Consider the following 19,542-nt stretch of genomic DNA (forward strand, 5'->3'; position numbering starts at 1 on the left):
ATTCACACTGGGTTCCTTTCTAGACCAATGGCTATATTCACATTATCCTCATTGCTTGGAATGTCCTTTCCCTAATTTAATATTTAAGATGACTCATCCAAAAGGCCCAACTCAAGGTCTCACTCCTTAAGGGAGCCTTCTCTGACAATTAAATTTCTCAGTAATCTCCTACAATTAAGGTCTAAACAAAATAAGTTAGAACTCTTAGAAATCACATTTTAATTCCCTATTCCATATATGTCAGTAATTTTATTTTTTTTCTTTATTGATTTTAGGGTCCTTGAGAGGTAAACTTTTTGCATTCTAGCTTACAGCAGCAAAATGCTAAGCACGTGTATAAGGAATGAGTATGGAAAACCACCTCCACCAATATAGATCTCCAACTTTTCAGTAACTTACAATCTTGTGGCCCAGGATACTAAGAGGTTAAGTGACTTGCCTACAGTCACAAAGCTATTGGTATATATCATCAAAGGTAGTATATGTCAAACCCTAAATCAAGTTTCCATGATTCACTAATGGAACATGTACTTTAACACTTCTCCTCAAATAATCATGGTTCACAATTATTTTAAAATGCAATAATACTTCTTTTTAAGGAAACTCCCAAATTGTACTTTACAAAACAATCAAATTAGGGTACAGTGATCTACACTACAAAAGGATAAACCCTCAAGGTTTCTATAAATTCTGACTCCTAGACCATGCAAAATTATATGAAAAAACAAAATTCAGATTCACACTAACTTTCTGAACAAGGTGAAATTCACCTATAATTCACTTTTAAGTTGGTGGATTTACTTACAGGTCGGCCAAATACAACAGCTCCTGGGTGCAGATAAATTTCCACTACATCACTCTCTGGTACCACCTGGACCCGTTGCACTTCCCCTTTTGCCAGCATCTCATTCACAAAGTCGCTCCAGGAAATGCTAGCCACACTAATGTTTAGAGAGTTCAGCAGGCTCATGACAACAGCAATGACAAATAAGGTCCGTAACCGTTCACGATACATCTGATCTTCCCGTTCTTTCCGTTTCTTTTCCTCTTTAATAAATGAGAAAACCAATGGAAAAGATTTCAGATCAATACATAAGGAACAGAAGATAAGATAACGTTAATATTTAAAGAGAAGGAAATTAAAATAAATGATGGAGTTGAACTAGAAAAACCCTCAATTATAAGCCTATAAATTATGGTAAGGAATTCTTTTTATTAATCATTAATGACAACTACATCCTCAGACCTGTGCAAGGTGCTTTGTAGGACACAAAAGCAATTAAAGTAGAATCACAGAATACTAGAGCTGGAGAGATTTCTGTAAATAATCTATACTAATAAGCATTTATTAAAAGCTTACAATGTTATGAGGCACCATGCTAAGTAAACTTTAGGGGCACAAAGAACAAAAATAGTTCTTGCCCTCAAAGAACTTGTATTCTAATGGGAAAAACAACCTATACATAAAAATAGTATGTACAAGATAACTCCCAAGTAGATAAAAGGTGAACTTAGAAGGATCAGAGCTAGTGTTCAGAAACCCCCAGAAAGGTTTCCCACCGTGGGTGGCAGCTGAGCTGAGTCTTGAAGGAAGCTGGGGCTACTAAGAGGAAGAGGTAAGAAAGAAGAGTATTCCAAGCAAAGGAGTCAGCCAGTACAGTAGCACAGAAACAGGAGATGGAGTGTCAGTGTAAGGAAACCAAGAGGCCAGTGTAATTGGACAACAGACTGCAAGGAAAGAGGTCAAATTGTGAAGGGCTTTAAATACCAAAGAGAGAACTTTGCATTTATTCCTAAAATTACTAGGGAATCAGTGAAGTTTACTTAGAGGGAGTAGAAGGAGTGGCATGAGCAGATTTAGGAAAATGACTCTAGCAATTATATGGAGAATGAACTGGAGAGGAGAGACTGGAGGTAGGGAGAGCCACTAAGTGATGATTTGCTTAAGAGAAGAGACTGTCTTCTGCCTCCTTTTTGTATTAGTATAGTGCCTGACACATGGTAGACACCAAGACAGACTGACTGACCAAAAGAACCATTAGAAAACTTTGGCAAGGATCCAGGACAGAGATGACAAAGTCTAAACTAAGGTAATGACTGTGAGTAGAGAGGAGGAGATGTAACAATGACAAAATTTGGAAAGTGAACAAATGGGGGCGACTATCCTTGAAAGCAAGAAGAAAGTTGGAGAAAGGTGGCAGCTCTGAAGATCAGGCCTGGATCTGGAGATTTGGGAATGGTGGCTGAACTTCTCTAGGAGCAGAGTCTTGCTAAGTGCTGGACTTACAAATATCCCCCCGAAGCAGGCCCTAGTCTCAGGGAACTCACATCTTACAGAGGAAGACAGCATAGAAAGGAAGTTTCAGAGGCCCACAGATCTTAGAGTGCAGGGGCAAAGCGTAAGAGTAATCAATCTTTCTTTTTTGATTTTTGCAAGGCAAAGGGAGTGACTTTCCTAAGGTCATACAATTACGTAAGTATTAAGTGTCTGAGGTCAAATTTGAATTCAGGTCCTCAACTCCAAAGCTCTATCCACTATGCTACCATAATGAATCTTTCTTAATGTAACTTCTATGAATAGAAACTTATTGGCTTCTGGTGCTCTGTAGGACAAAAAGCAATTAAGGTTCAACCATTTGACAGATCCAAAGACTTTGGAGGCAAGAACCTTGGTTACTGGGTCTTAAGAATACAGAAGCAGCAGGACAAGGAGAGGAAGCTGCCAGATCCTGTTCCTATCAGAGTGGATTCCTGGTCCTTTGGTAATGGGGGCCAGGCTGAAGGAAGGGCCAGTCACCTGAGGGGTACTGCCATTCCTGGAGCACTTGGGCTTAGCTGCCAGGAACCCAGGGGTTGGTCAGGGGTGGTAGTGGTAGCAGACTGATAAACCAACCTGGATCCCAGCAAAGAGAAGAGTGAATGGGATCAATGGTACATGCTGCCGGGTTGGACATGACAAAAAGAGTCTTCTCAATCAAAGATAGGGATCAAAGAAGGGATAATGAGGGATAACTTCAAGCGATTGAGAGTTGTAAAAGAAAAGAAGCTTGAGGCAAATGGCCTCAATTTTTTCAGTCAAGTGTAAGGTAGCTGAGAACTAGGTGGAGAAGGGATGCTATGGGAGGCCAGTTTCTATAGTGAGTGGGATAGAGATTAAATTAAAGAGGAGTGGAATGATTGCCTTGTTATCTAAGATTAAATAACATAGTAGCAAACCCAGTAGCAAAACCCAGTTTTGTGACTTCTTTCAGCTTTATTTAGCAGAATTAATTTAAAAGGAGAAAGATGATAGAAGATGCAGGGTTGAGGTTGCAAAGGCATGAGCAGCAAGAGGACTTGAGGAAAAGATATTTGAGCATAGAGAACAGGGTAAAGTTGAACAAAATCAACAATTTATTGAGATGGAAAGGGAGGATGGATTACCTGAACAAAGTATGATGACTTGGGAAAGTATTGCAGAGTACTGTCAATGGACTTGGAAATTTTTACTATACATGAAACAATTTGCAAACAGCACAAAACTGTACTAACATACCACCTTTACCCCATTCACTAGTACCTCCAAAGTGAATTCCCACCCAACTCCTCCAGTTCATAACTGACATTTCACAACTGAAAAGATACTTATTTACTCTAGACAGAGAAAACACAGAAAGGACATGCATGACAACTTAATTCAAGTATTTGAAGAGGCACCATGCAGAAGAAGGATTAGACTAGTGCTGCGTGGTCTTTGAGAATGCAACTAAGAATGATGGGTAAAAGCTATAGAGACAGACTTAGGTTCCAAGTAAGGGAAAACAGGCTGCTGGCTGGCACAGTGGAGACAGCCCCAAGTCTGGAGTCAGAAAGAATCATCTTCCTAAATTCAATCTGGCCTCAAACACCTACTAAAGTAGATGACACTAGGCAAGTCATTGAATTCTGTTTGCTGTAGTTTCCTCATCTATAAAATGAGCAAGGAAAAGGCAAGAAAAAAATGCAACGGAGTCATGAAGAATAGTGATAAGCTGTACCAAAGTGAAATAGGATACATTAAATAGTAATAGAAAAATTCCTTATTATATGGAATTGCTCTCTGGGAATTTGGGGGAGGAAGAGGAAGATGAGGGGGAGAATTTTGGTGGTATAAAATCAAAGAAAAATTTTTGAGTCATTATATAGAGGTTCTTGATCAGAAACAGATTCAACTATATGAACTCTGAAAGTGCTCTACACTCTAAGATTTGAAATTCTAAAAGAAGAGATCAATGTGGGCTACAAATTATTTTTTAGGTTGGTTTTTTTTTTGCAAGTCAAATGGGATTAAGTGGCTTGCCCAAGGCCACACAGCTAGGTAATTATTAAGTGTCTGAGAAGGGATTTGAACTCAGGTACTCCTGACTCCAGGGCCAGTGCTTTATCCACTACACCACCTAGCTGCCCCTGGGCTACAAATTATTACAGAAGACTTCACAGACTAGATTTGATGGAGCCAAGCCTCAAAGAAAGGTAAGAGGGGGCAGTTAAGTGGTGCAGTTGGTAGAACACCAGCCCTGGAGCTAGGAGGACCTGAGTTCAAATCCGGCCTCAGACACTTAATAATTGCCTAGCTGTGTGACCTTGGGCAAGTCACTTAAGCCCATTGCTTTAAATAAAAATAAAATTAAAAAAAAAAGAAAGGTAAGATTTGGATAGATGCAGAAGAGGGGTTAGAGAATATCAGACCTCTGGTAGGTAAGATCCATGACAGAAAACAACTCCACAGACCACAAAGAATGCAACCCTTATCAGACAAAAAGGCTCTATACCAAATTATAGGAATATGAAATCAGATTTAGTTGGTGAATAAGATCTGGGAGAGGGATAAATCAGGTAAACAAATGACTCTTAAGTTAAAATATGATAGACACAGAAGAGAGACATGAGAAGCTGTCCAAAGAAGGTTGCATCAGGGAAGGTTTCACAGAACAAGTCTCACAAAGGGAAAACAACAAAGTCTAGCTGTAGAGTCTGCAGCATAAAGCAACAGTTCTGACATCAAGAGTCTGAGTTCTATGGATCACATCCTGGAACTCTCTCAAGATTTAGACCAAGGGGCGGCTAGGTAGTGTAGTGGATAAAGCATCAGCCTTGGAGTCAGGAGTACCTGGGTTCAAATCCGGTCTCAGACACTTAATAACCTAGATGTGTGGCCTTGGGCAAGCCACTTAACCCCATTTGCCTTGCACAAGCCTAAAAAAAAAAAAAAAAAAAGACAGACCAAAATTCACCCCTCTAAAGATACCTTGCAGCCTACTAACACTTAATAAGTCATGACAGTCCTTATTGTTGTCTTTCTTTGTTCTTACCCCTTTGGGCTTCTCTTGACCTATTAAGTTACACTCAAACACAGGAGAAGAACAGCTTTCCCACATAGGAGCAAGTAGGCCAGCAGACAAAAAGAGATGAACATATAGCTAAAATAAAAAGAGCTCAGGCCCAGAGCAGGGAGGATGTTCCCAGTCTGATGAACTGTACCTGAAAGTCACAGGCAGAGGACAGGCAAAGAGGTCCTCCTTCACAGGTTAGTGGAACTTGTTCCTGAAAGTGGAGACAAGGCAAGAGGTAGAAAGGAGGAGCCTATAAAAGGAGTGATAGAATAAAGTAATGTCACTATTAATGGCTATAATTTTTGGTTCAGCTTAGGAGAGAAAACCAAATGAGCACAATTGAAGTTGGAAAACAGAAGGGTATTTTGGAACATCATTCAAAGTCTTATTTTCATAGAGTAATCTAAATTCAGGTTCTTGCCTCCAAAGTCTTTGGATCTGTCAAATTGTTGAACCTTAATTGCTTAATTGCTACAGAGCACCAGAAGCCAGTAAGATTGTATTCATGGAAGTTACATTAAGTAAGATTCATTATGGTAGCATAGTAGATAGAGCATCGGAGTCAAATTCTCTTCTAAGTTATAATTTCAGATAAATAGTTTACTATAGCTATAGCATTAGAACATCTGATACATAATTTCAATTTAGTTTTCTAATTCAAGAGACTGTTTCCAAAGAAACGGAGAATCCATTGTTAGAGATGGATGTTTTAAAAAAGTTTCCAAGAGTTAATTAAGTAATTCTTAGTAGTGATAAAAATGAAGATTTTTTTCTTAGACAATTGTATGATCTCAATATTTGATGTAAGAGTAAAGTAACAGAAACAATTTAACTCATGTTGCTGAGCATTTTGTATATTTATTTGCACCAGAGATTAAAATTGAGTAGAAATGATTGTAGCAAAAAAAAAAAATTGTAGCACTATTATTTCTCATGAATCTGTCTTTAATGCCTCTGCAGAAAAGGCGCATAATCCAACTAGCTTGCTGAAATTATCTGCTCTTCAAGCACAAAGTATTTTCTAAAAATTTTATCTGCCTTTTGGTTTAAACCTTTAGAAAGGCAAGGTTTAGTTATAAATAGAAGCACTACAGTTTTGTACATGTAACAATACTGGCTCTCACACCTCCTCAGGGATCTCTCCAAAAAAATCTAGGTCCTTTACTATCGACGTGATCTAGACATTCTAAAATAAGTTAATTAACCATATTAACATAGACTAGTCTTCTTATCACTCATTGGAGGATATTATAACTGAGGCAATCTTTTTCTTTACCCATCACCACATCTACTTTATATTCAAAACTGCTCTAGGTGCTGTGAGGGAAATAGAGAAGTGTCTGTCCTACAAACTACCCTCAGGAAGCCTAATTAAGAAAAAATCATATACTAAGTGTTAATGAGCAGTGAAAGACAAAAAGTAATGAAAAGCTAACAATATGGTACAGGCTACATAAGTGTAATAGGAATCTAAAGAAAGAGAATCAAAGAGATCTAGAAGAAAGGAAGGTTAAAATAGGAAGAGTGACCTAAACTAGGCTTGAAAGGATGCCTAGGTCTTAGAACTCTCTAGAGCAAGGACTCTTAACCTGAAGTCCATGAACTTGTTTCGAAATGAGTAAGTGGAGATATCAATAGAATTGATTTCCTTTGTAACCCTAATATTTTATGTATATTTAAATAGTGCCTTATTATAAGAAGGGATTCATATGATTCACCAGACTCCCAAAGGGGCTCATGACGCAAAAATGGACAAAGAACCCTTACTGTTGCAAGGAAATGGAAGTCAGTTTCAAGCAATGGAAGCAACAAAAGTGAAGGCAAAGAGTCAAAAAAAAGCACTAGATAGTGAAAAGTCTAAAATCTGCCAAAATATAATGGAGGTGAATAAGTGTAGTTAGCCCAGTTTAGGAAAGCACTTTGGAAAATGTTCTGCAAACGTAAATGGCTAATTATAACATAAAGGGGCCAGAATACGGTAAGCATTAAAAGAGGATACCAAGAAGTTAAGCTTTACTACATGAGAAATGGAGAGAAAGAACATGATGGTGGATGGAGAGTAGAACTTGAATAAGGAAGTTCTGACTCCCACATCCTAGCTGTGTGACCCTGAACAAATCACTTATCTTCTTGGAATAGCAGGCAACCTTCAAAGACTTTAAATTGCAGACTAAGAGCTGACAGGCCCTGGCAGAGGAAGTATATCCTCCTATGAAGTTTCCTAAACAATGAAATGACAAGTCTAATTCAAAGAAACATTAAGAATATAGTAAGCAATGAATGTAAAATTAATTTCAAAGAAAAAAATAGATTTAAAGGTCAAATGAATATAGAGAATGAAGGAGAGAACTTGAATCAAGATCTTGAATTAGACAGAGATAATTATTTTTTGTCCCACATTTTACCCTAAAACAAGTTTTTAGAAAGTGCTTTTTACAGACACCTAAGATACTACGTCAGCAATAACAATGCTCACTTCTCATTCCTGGCAAGGGTCTCCTTACTCTCCATTTGCTCGTGGTACTCTCATTCATTCTCGTGACTTTCATGACCCCTTCTACAAAAAGCTGAATCTCAATATTCAGGTGTAATTTCTTTGGAGCTTCATCACCCAACTGTTGGACATCTCGATCTGGATAACTCAAACACATCTCAAACTCACCATTTCCAAAACAGAATTCATTCCATCATCTCCAAATGTACTTGTCTTCCTGACTGCCCAATTTCAGTCAAGGACATCACCATCCTTCTAGTCACCAAGATTGACAGCTTGGAATCATCATACTCTATCCTGTCTCATATCCCCATCTTCTGAGTCTGCCTCCATAGCAACTCTTGTTTGTTTTCTCTCCCCATCCATGGCCACAAATCCCTTCCACCCCTACACACCTCCTTATGGAAAGAGTTTGGTCAGGAAAAAGTTTGGCAACATACATTTGGGACAATTTTCAGATCTGAAGGGCTCCAACTCCACATGGGTGGGTCTTTTTATGGCTTTGGGTGACTATGAAGCTACAATAATATGGCATAGCTAAAAAGACCTAGGACTGTAGGGCAATCAATTACAGGTAACAGTTTTGTCACCCTTTAAAGATCTATGTGGAAAGGGGAGAAGGATACAGATAAATAGAGGTCGTTAAATTCCTCTTTCTATTTTTTCCTTCTTTTGCTCCATTTTCACTCATTGGGGCTGTAATTTCACATCCCCAAAGTGATTGCAGTATTATCACCGAAGGAGAAAATTTTTTATGGAAATTTTTCCAAATCTTTTCCAACTTTCTATGTTTGTTATTCTTCCTTCAGTTTTAGCCTGAAATGCTTTCACAACTATCTAGCTTAACTGATCCTATGTTAGCCTTTCTGCAAACTTCATTTTTCCCTACACTGGTTTTCATTGTTTTAAGAATTGATGACATTCATCAATAATCCAAACTTTTATTCTGAAATATTTTACAAATGAGCTTATAAACTAAATTAGTATTATTTTTTTTAAGTCAATGGGGTTAAGTGATATGCCTAAGGTCACACAGCTAGGTAATTATTAAGTGTCTGAGGCCGGATTTGAACTCAAGTCTTCCTGACTCCAGGGCCAGTGGATACACTGTGCCACCTAGGTGCCCCATATTATTTTTTCCCTAACAGCTCCTCTCTGCTTGGTTAGATGATTAAATGTTTGTTAACTCAAGCTGTTTCCAGATTTTTTTGGTTCTCCTTGAAACAATCACTTTACATTAGTGAAAATTCAAAAACACTTATTCAAAAATATTTATAGCAGTTCTTTTTGTAGTGGCAAAGAATTGGTGATTCAGGGAGATACCCTCCAATTGGGAAATGGTTGGACAAGTTATGGTATATCAATGTTATGGAGTACAACTGTTCCATAAGAAATTATGAGTGGTCAGACCTTAGAGAAGCATGGAAAGAATTACATGAACTGATGCTGAGTGAAGTAAGCAGAAGCAAGAGTACACATTAATAACACTGTGAGATGATCAAATATGATGGATGAAGCTCCTCTCAGCAGTGCAGAGATCTAGGACAAACCTGAGGACTTGCTATGGACAATACCATTCACATACAGAGAAGAAAACCAAGGAATCTGAATGCATACTATGTTCATTTTTTAAAACTTCCAATTTCACAACATGACTCCAGATTGTACCTGCACAACATTTATCAGACTGTTTGCTGCCAGTAAGAGGGGAGAGGGAAGGGAGGCTATTAGAAAAATATGGAACTCATAAATTTGCAAATGGATGAATGCTGGAATTGGAAAAATGGGAAAACAGAATAAAAATTAAATTAAAAAATTCAAGAAGAAATAGTGATACTCTATATATTAATATCTATTCTTTATTATCTATATTTTGCATGAAAAGTCTGTTTAACTGAATCAAATCAACCGATCAAAATACATATAATAAACACCTAATATGTAGCAAGTACTATATTAAGCACCGGGAAAAAAATTAAAAATGTTTACTGGACATTCAGAACATCTGAAAGGTGGTCAGAAGATACAACATTGAACATCAGCAGAGAGATTAGGACAGAATAGTGAATTTGAGAATCATCAGCATTGAGATGGTAATTAAAACCACAGTAACTGATAAGATCACCAAATGAAGTAGTATGTAGAGAGAAGAGAAGAGAAGATGGTCCAGGACAGAACCCTAAAGGATACTCATCATTAGAAGGTGTGATCTGGTAAAGACCTAACAAAAGGAGCAGTCAGAAAGGTAGGAAAAGAATCAGGAGGGGGTGTTCTGAAAACCTAGAAAAGAGTGGAGAGTAATTAAGAGTGTCAAAAGCTACAAAGAGATAAAGGACGATGAAGATTGTGAAAAAGCTACTGGATTTGGCAACCAAGAGATTTAGAGAGAGATAAATTTTGGAATGAGAAGTCAAAAGCTGGATGATAAAGAGTTAAGAAGAGAGTGAGAGGAGGATCTTATTGTACATGTCTTTTTTGAGGAATTTAGTTATAAGGGACAGAAGAGATATATAATGATAGTGTAATAGTGGGGAAAGAAAGAACAAATAAGGATTTTTTTCAACATGGAAAAGACCAGGGCAGGTTGGTATGCAATACAAAATGAGTAAGTAAAGACAGAGAGATTGAAAAATAAGTGAAAGAAAAGGGGAGGACAATAAGGGACAATTTTTTGGAGATGGGATGGCATGGGATCACTTAAAAACAAGTAGAAGTACCTAGCTGTGGAGCCTTGGGCAAGCCACTTAACCCCATTTGCCTTGCAAAAACCTAAAAAACAAAACAAAACAAAAAAAACAAGTACAAGGATTAGTTATGGTAAGGAGTAAGGTCACTTCATTTTGTGAAGTTAAGGAGCAGAGTAACAGAAGGCACCCTTGTAATAAAGGAGAAAAAGGGATTATTCATTGACAATTTTTAACTTTTTTCTAAAATAAGCACAATCTGACCATATACTGACTTCTGAATTAGAAATAACACCCAACAATTATTTACCATTAATATATAACAGTTTTGGGGCGGCTAGGTGGCCTAGTGGATAAAGCACCGGCCTTGGAGTCAGGAGTACCTGGATTCAAATCTGGTCTCAGACACTTAATAATTACCTAGCTGTGTGGCCTTGGGCAAGCCACTTAACCCCATTTGCCTTGCCAAAAAAAAAAAACTAAAAAAAAATATATAACAATTTCATCTCTTGTGGTGGTACATGGTAATTCCCATTTCCAGTCCCTTCTCTCTTATTCAATAGTTTATGATATATTAGATAGATAGACACATAAATGTAGACATATGAATGTAGATTGTTTGGATATATATGTATATAGAGCAAAAGTATTCTGCATAATTGTGTAATGCCTGTATAAAGGCATGAGAGGCCTCTTCTTTTGAAATCAGAGTTTCTATTGTTTTACCCTATCCCCAATGATTTATTAAAGTTATTGAACATTAAATTCTGCCACTTATTAAGTGGTCAATAAAAGTTTATTAAATTGAATGGTTTTTCAGTTATTAAAGCATTTGTTAAGCAACTCTTACATGCTAAGCACTAGGGAAACAAAACATGGAACTCCTAGTTTAATGAGGGAAGGTAATATGAAAAACAACAATATTCCTAAGATATACACACACACAAACACAAAATATCAATTGGAGATAATAAAGAAAAAACATTTGCATTAAAGGGGAGAGGGGAAGAAAGTGTTGGTTGTGGCCTGAAAAAAGGCCAGAGATGGAGATGAACAGAAAAAGTCTGGAGACAGAAGGAAAACCCAGCCTACAGAGTCTCTGGGGAGGTGGGCAAGAAGAGACAATTAAGAAGGAAGTCACAGAATTTTCATGTTTGATTCTGGAGGTGATCAAGAGCAGCTTGAGAGGGGCAGTTAGGCGGTGTAGTGGATGAAGCACCAACCCTGGAGTAAAGAGGACCTGAACTCAAATCCAGCCTCAGACATTTAATAATTACCTAGCTGTGTGACCTTGGGCAAATCACTTAACCCCACTGCCTTACAAAAACCAAAAAAAAAGTGGGGTGGCTAGGTAGCACAGTGGATAAAGCACCAGCCTTGGAGTCAGGAGTACCTGGGTTCAAATCCAGTCTCAGACACTAAATAATTACCTAGCTGTGTGACCTTGGGCAAGCCACTTAACCCCATTTGCCTTGCAAAAACCTAAAAAAAAAAAACAACCCCAAAAAAGAGCCACTACAGTTTACTGAATAGAGTAATGACAACATCAGATCTGTACTTCAAAGAAGTTAACTTGACAGTTGATTAGTGAATGGATTAGAATGGAGAGACTTGAGGCAAGGAAAGAAACAGCAAGCTAAAACAATAGTCTGGGCATGAGGTGATGAGGACCTACATTAATTTTTTGTAGAATGTCTTTCCCAGGATTATTGGTACATAAACTGAATCTTGAAAGTAATTTTTTAAAAAAAACATATACTTATTTTCAACACAAAGCAAGATCTCATAAAATTGTTTTCTGAACAAAAGAAAATTCAAAAAGACATAACCATATTTTGCTAGCTTAAAATATATCATGCAGGGTGGCTAGGTGGCGTAGTGGATAAAGCACCGGCACTGGAGTCAGGAGTACCTGGGTTCCCGTTTGCCTTGCAAAAACCTATACACACACACACACACACACACACACACACACACACACATCATGCAAGTTCAAATCATATTTCTTATTGCTTTGAAAACACAATAAAACCAAACTGGAAACACAATAAAACCAAATCTACCAGGATAAGTTGAGATAATAAAGAAAAAGCATGAAAATTAAGGGGGTTCAAGAAAAGTTTCCTGGAGAAGGTGGGATTTTAGCTAGAACTTGAAGTAACTCAGGGAAGTTAGGAAATAGAGAAAAGGAAAAGAAATCTGGGCATGGGGAAAACCAATAAAAATGCTCAGTCTGAAGATGGAATGTCTTATGAGAAGAAATAAATATCCAATGTTCAGGAAGGATCCATTGTTATTGAATCACAGAGTATGTGAGGGTGAGGGTTCAAAACATCAATGGGGGTGGCTAGGTGGCGTAGTGGATAAAGCACCGGCCTTTGGAGTCAGGAGTACATGGGTTCAAATCTCTTCTCAGACACTTAATAAGTACCTAGCTATGTGGCCTTGGGCAAGTCACTTAACTCCATTTACCTTGCAAAAAAAAAAATCAATGGAAAGAGAAATGCAAATCAAAACAATTCTGAACTTTCATCACATAACCAAAAAATTGGTAAAAAAATACAAATAATAGAAATGATCTATATGGGTGGAATACAAAAATAATAGGCATACTACTGTACTATGAGTGAAATTATGCATTGGTACAAACCATTTCAAAAATCAATTTCAAGTTAAACAAAAGTGACCTAAATGTCAATAAGAGAACCCAATGAGGCATATAAAAATGTCAAAAATGAAAGAAAAAAAGACTGCATAAATCAAAATATTGATAGCAGTGATTTTTGGCATAGCAAAGAACTAGAAATAAACTAGATACCTAGTGACTGGGGAATGGTAAACAAATTGTTGTACATTAAAGTAATGAAATTTCACTACAATCTAAAAAAAGCAAAAATATAAAAAATTCAGAAAACATGCGAAGACTTATATATAAACTAATGAGGAGTAAAGTAAATTGAACCAGAAAAACAATATAAACAATGAAACAATGCAACTGGAAAAAAATAAAAACAAAAAGAATACTATATTGTTATCATGACCAAATTGAGGGCACAGAGAAGAACTAAGAAAATGCACCTCCCCTCCCATTCTTTTTTGCAGTTGTGAAGGACTATGTGTGGGGGAGCGCATATACTCTTTTTTTTTTTAAGGTTTTTGCTAGGCAATGGGGTTAAGTGGCTTGCCCAAGGCCACACAGCTAGGTAATTATTAAGTGTCTGAGACCGGATTTGAACCCAGGTACTCCTGACTCCAGGGCTGGTGCTTTATCCACTGAGCCACCTAGCCGTCCCCCATATACTCTTAAATGTTATTAATGAGTTAGTTTTGCTGAATTGCTCTATTCACTGTTTTAAAATGTTTTTATTACAAAGGATGGCTTACCAGGCAGACAGGGGAAGAGATATATTTGAAAATGAAGGCGATATATAACAAAAGTTATAACTCAACAATTAAAAATTTGAAGAACTCCAGAATTATTTCTCTAATCACCTGTTTCTATCTACCTCTTCCCCTTCAGGCTAAAAAATCATTTGGGCAAAAAAAATTTTTTTTTCCATCTTAAATACAGAACATTTGCAAATGCTTTCTTTTATTCTTTTGCCTTTTTACTTTCTAGTTTATGCAACTAAACAAAAGTGAAGACAGAAGACTTCACCAGGGACCTTCATTCATTTAAACAAAATCATCTGTAAAATTAATTATGGGGAATTCTGGGAAAATGGTGGTACTTTGTACCTAGAAGAGCACGGATTCCAAAAAAACTTGTAGCTAAAGTTCTATGAATGCACAGAAAGAACAACAATAAAACAAACCAAAGAGAAATAGCAATGCAGGTTGCTTCTACCAGGCCAGAACCCAAAACCTGCTATCAGAACAGCAGTAACATCTCACTAATGCCTATCAGGATCACAGGAAGGAAAAGGAGTCCATTCCAAATTCGGAATTGTCCAAGTTGAGAAACACAGTCTATGTTGATCCACCAGGAGACAAGAGCCAAAACTCAGGAATTCCTACAGAGTGAGTCCTTCATCAAGGACCATACAATCTAAGAGTACAAAAGGGAGGTTAAGTCCGACTCAAGTACAATATCTAAATCTAAAGTCTGAGGCTGGAGATAATGGTAAACAGAAGAAAATGCTGAATAAAAATAAAGAAATAGTATTGTTCAAGATATAAATTCAAAAGAGGAGAATAACTCAACAAGATTAACTGAGACCTCAAAGGAAAATCCTGGCCACGAGGACTGCCAAGAGTACTTGAAAGAAATTAAATGAAAGATTCAAATGTAATGTTAAAGGAAACAATTGAATGGGGGTGATGATCAACCTTGATGAAATTAAGTGAATGTCCTTCAATTGGGGAATGGCTTAACAAACTTGTGGTATATGTATGTCATGGAACACTATTGTTCTATTAGAACCAGGAGGGATGGGAATTCAGGGAAGCCTGGAGGGATTTGCATGAACTGATGCTGAGCAAGATGAGAAGAACCAGAAAAACATTGAACATCCTAACAGCAACATGAGGGTGAAGATCAACCCTGATGGACTTGCTCATTCCTTCAGTGCAACAACCAGGGATAATTTGGGGCTATCTGCAATGGAGAATACTATCTGTATCCAGAGAGAAATTATAGACTTTGAACAAAGACCAAAGACTATTACCATCAAATTAGGGGGAAAAAAACCCCATCATATTATTATATAATTTTACTACCTCATACTTTTATTTTTATTCCTTTAAGGATGTGATTTCTCTGTCATCACATTCAACTGAGATCAATGTATAACATGGAACTAATATAAAGACTAATAGAATGCCTTCTGCAGTGGGGGGAGGGAAGCAAGAATGGGGGAAAAAAATTGTAAAATTCAAAATAAATAAAATCTTTCCAAAAAAAAATCCAACTATGTACTGGTGGGAAGGGGACATAAAATATTCAATTATAGGGGGAAAAACTACACCAATTATATTCAAGGCTTTATGTTAATTTGGTGGGGGGTGGCTCAAAACTAAAATGGAAATAATTCCTACTCTCAAAAGAAAATAAAAAGTAAACAATTGAAAAAGACAAAAAAAAATTAATAGCTTAAAAGAAATGGTAGTAAACCTTATCCAAGAACTGAATTACTTGAAAAACAGTATATTAGAGATCATTTCTGAGGGAAAGTGACAGTAATAAAGGGAACTGGAAAATGTTTCTTAGCGTAAGTTGAAATTTCATCCAAGACTTGAAGGAAAACAGGAAAGCTAATAGGCAGGGAAGAGAACAGAGAGACTTCTCGGGACATGGGGATAGCCAGTGAACAGAAAAATTAAGAAGTAGATATATTTCATTAATTAGAAAAGCTCATATGATGAATTATTTTACTTTCCAGAGTGAAAGAAGAAAAAAATGGCAAGGCAATTCAGAATCTTAATGTTCTCAAGGTCATTAAAAAATTAAAATAAAAAAAGTACATTGCCATACTCCTGCTCCATTTTAATGTTCTTAAAAGAAGGAAATGAGAGGAAAATGGAATTTACATGAGAAGAAAGAAGAATGGGAGGGAACTTATATCAACTATAATAGGGCATGATATCAAGAACATACATACAAGAAAAGATGGTGGAGAAGAAGCATCCCATGAATCTGTTTCACCTGAACTGGACAAAGTACCTTCAACCCTAAAACAGACAAGACACACACAAATCACATCCACACACAAAAACACACACACACACACACACAGCCTTGATGACTACTGGAAAACTACATTAAACGAAACAGGGGAAAAGATAGAGACAGAAGGGAGAGTTGTACAGAAGAAACAATGATATACATTACAAATTCCCAAGAAGAAAAGAAAAGAGTAAATAGTATATTAAAAGAAAAGGAAAAGGGGCAGCTAGGTGGCACAGTGGATAGAGCACCAGCCCTGGAGTCAGGAGTATCTGAGTTCAAATCTGGCCTTAGACACTTAATAATTACCTAGCTGTATGGCCCTGGGCAAGCCACTTAACCCCATTTGCCTTGCAAAAAAAAAAACCTAAAAAAAATTTTAAAAAAAGAAAAGAATAAAAATGTGATCATAGAATGGGACATGGCTAGATCTATGGAAAGGGAAGCAGTTTATGACCAAGGAAGAGATGGAGAAAATCATTAAAAACAAACTAGATAATTTTGATTCCATTAAATTAAAAAGTTCTTGCACAGACAAAACCACTGTAACCAAGATCAAAAGAAATGTAGTAAATTGTGAAACAATTTTTATAACTAGTATTTCTGACAAAGGACTCATTTCTAAAATATACAGAGAACTGAATCAAATTTTGAATTAAAAAAAAAAGCCATTCCCCATTGACAAAATGGTCAAAGGATATGCAAAGGAAATTTACAGATAAAGAAATCAAAGTGATCCATAGTCATATGAAAAATTGCTCTAAATCATTACTTACTAGAGAAATATAAATTAAAGCTTCTCTGAGGTACCACCTCACACCTCTCAGACTGGCCAATATGACCAGAAAGGACAATGATCAATGCTGGAAGGGATGTGGGAAATCTGGGACACTAATGCATTGTTGGTGGAGCTGTGAACTCAACCAACTTTTCTGGAGAGAAATTTGGAATTCTGCCCAAAGGGCAATAAAAATGTGCATACCCTTTGATCCAGCAATATCACTACTGGGTCTATACCCTGAAGAGATGATGAAAAAGGGTAAAAACATCACTTGTACAAAAATATTCATAGCAGCCCTGCTTGTGGTGGCAAAAAATTGGAAATCAAGTAAATGTCCTTCAATTGTGGAATGGCTTAACCAACTGTGGTATGTATGTGTATGTATGTATATATATATATATATATATGTCATGAAACACTATTGTTCTATTAGAAACCAGGAGGGACTGGAATTCAGGGAAGCCTGGAAGGATTTGCATGAACTGATGCTGAGTGAGAGGAGCAGAACCAGAAAAACATTGCATACCCTAATAGCAACATGGGAATGATGATCAACCTTAATGGACTTGCTCATTCCATCAGTGCAACAATAAGGGACAATTTGGGGCTATTTGCAATGGAGAATATCATCTGTATCCAGAGAAAGAATTGTGGAGTTTGAACAAAGACCAAAGACTATTAACAGAGGCGGCTAGGTGGCTTAGTGGATAAAGCAACCGCCTTGGAGTCAGGAGTACCTGGGTTCAAATCTGGGCTCAGACACTTAATAATTACCTAGCTGTGTAGCCTTGGGCAAGCCACTTAACCCTGTTTGCCTTGCAAAAACCTAAAAAAAAACCCACTATTACCTTCAATTTAGGAAAAAATATATTATATTATATGATTTTGTTATCTTTTATACTTTATTTTTCTATGATTTCTCTCTCATCACATTCAACTGAGATCAATATATACCATGAAAAAAATAAACAAAAAAAAAAAGAGAATGGGACAAGGAGAAAATGGGTAATTGCAAAAACAAACTAATTATAGATGTCTAGTGTTAAGCTAACTTTATATTTCACTGCCTTCTTTGAAAACAGAAGGATAGGGGCAGCTAGGTGGTATAGTGGATAAAGCACTGGCCTTGGAGTCAGGAGTACCTGGGTTCAAATCTGACCTCAGACACTTAATAATTATCTAGCTGTGTGGCCTTGGGCAAGCCACTTAACCCCACTGCCGGGAAAAAAATCTAAAAAAAAAGCACAAGGTAAAATAAATATCAATACTTAACATATTCAAACAAAAACATGGCATCTAAATATTTAAAGAACAAGTTCCCTAAATTTCAAGGAAAAACAGATGGTAATATCTTAATAATGGAATTGTTTTAGAACTAGAAAAATTTAGCAAAAAATTATAAGTTAAGGACCCTTGGGTAAAACTTTAGAAAAGTTATAACAGATCTTTGAAGATTATTCAATGGAAACTAAAAGAAATTTAAATATTTTTCAGCAGTTTATAGTATCCAGATAGCACAGTGGATAGAGTACCAGCCTTGGAGTCAGGAGGATGGGAGTTTGAATCCAATCTCAGATATTTACTAGCTATATGACCTTGGGCAAAATCTAACTGTCTTGTATCCAGGGCCATCTCCAGTCGTCCTCATTCCTATTTTGGCCACTGGACTCAGATGGTTCTGGAGAAAGTGAAGCTGGTGACTTAGCACAGCACCCCCTCACTCCAATCTATTTCATGGTATCACCTCCCTAAAGTCATGGTCTTCTTTAAGAATGAAGGACAACAGGGGCAGCTAGGTGGTGAAGTGGATAGAGCACCGGCCCTGGAGTCAGGAGTACCTGAGTTCAAATACGGCCTCAGACACTTAATAATTATCTAGCTGTTTGCCCCATTTGCTTTACAAAAGCTTAAAAAAAAAAAAGAATAAAGGACAACCATTATTATTATACGGAGTCAAAAAATGATAATTATGTTAGGACACAGACACATCTCAATTACAAAAGAGCAAAAAATCAAGTGCATATTTTTCTGATCATAATGCAGTAAATTATATTTAATAAATAAGTTCTGAAGAAAAGATTAAAATTCCTTCTAAACTAACTTAATCCTAAAGAACTGGTTATTAACAACAACATTATGTCTATTAACAACAAGATTGTGAAATGCATCAACTATGATAGACATACTCCTTCAACAATTCAGTAATGAAATAGAAAATGACATTCACATCTAGGAAAAACATTATGGAGTCAAAATGAAGAGCAGAACATACTAGGTTCTCATTTTAAAAATTTCTTTTATGTTTTTCCTTTCTTTCTCATGGTTTTTTCCTCCTTAGTTCTAACTCCCCTTTCACAACATGACTAAACATTGAAGTATATTAAACACAATTGTACATGTACAACTTTTATCAGATTATTCAGTCATGGGAGGAGATGCGGAAAGAAGGGTAGTAGAAAAATGTGGAACTCATAAACTTGCAAATGAATAAACACTGAAAACTACCCTTTCATATAATTGGAAAAAAATTAAATTAAAGTTAGAAGAAAAATAGAATCGGTGGGTCA

At 36.7% G+C, this 19,542-nt stretch overlaps 1 protein-coding gene across 6 annotated transcripts in view; it reads right to left on the minus strand.

The window, feature by feature from the left end:
- SPG7 (SPG7 matrix AAA peptidase subunit, paraplegin) overlaps positions 1–19,542 on the minus strand; it is an 89,961-nt gene that overhangs the window by 53,627 nt on the left and 16,792 nt on the right. For 4 of the 6 annotated variants that reach the window (XM_074200946.1, XM_074200959.1, XM_074200953.1 and 1 more), the window contains one exon: positions 806–1,047. In XM_074200946.1, coding sequence (XP_074057047.1) covers positions 806–1,047 — 242 coding nt within the window. Of the gene's footprint in view, positions 1–805; positions 1,048–5,499; positions 5,602–10,562; positions 10,615–19,542 lie in introns of those variants that run through there. The other 2 variants (XM_074200984.1, XM_074200965.1) reach the window with 2 other exon arrangements.

The sequence above is a fragment of the Macrotis lagotis genome, chromosome 1, assembly GCF_037893015.1.
Source record: "Macrotis lagotis isolate mMagLag1 chromosome 1, bilby.v1.9.chrom.fasta, whole genome shotgun sequence".
In the NCBI taxonomy this organism is placed as follows: domain Eukaryota; kingdom Metazoa; phylum Chordata; class Mammalia; order Peramelemorphia; family Peramelidae; genus Macrotis; species Macrotis lagotis.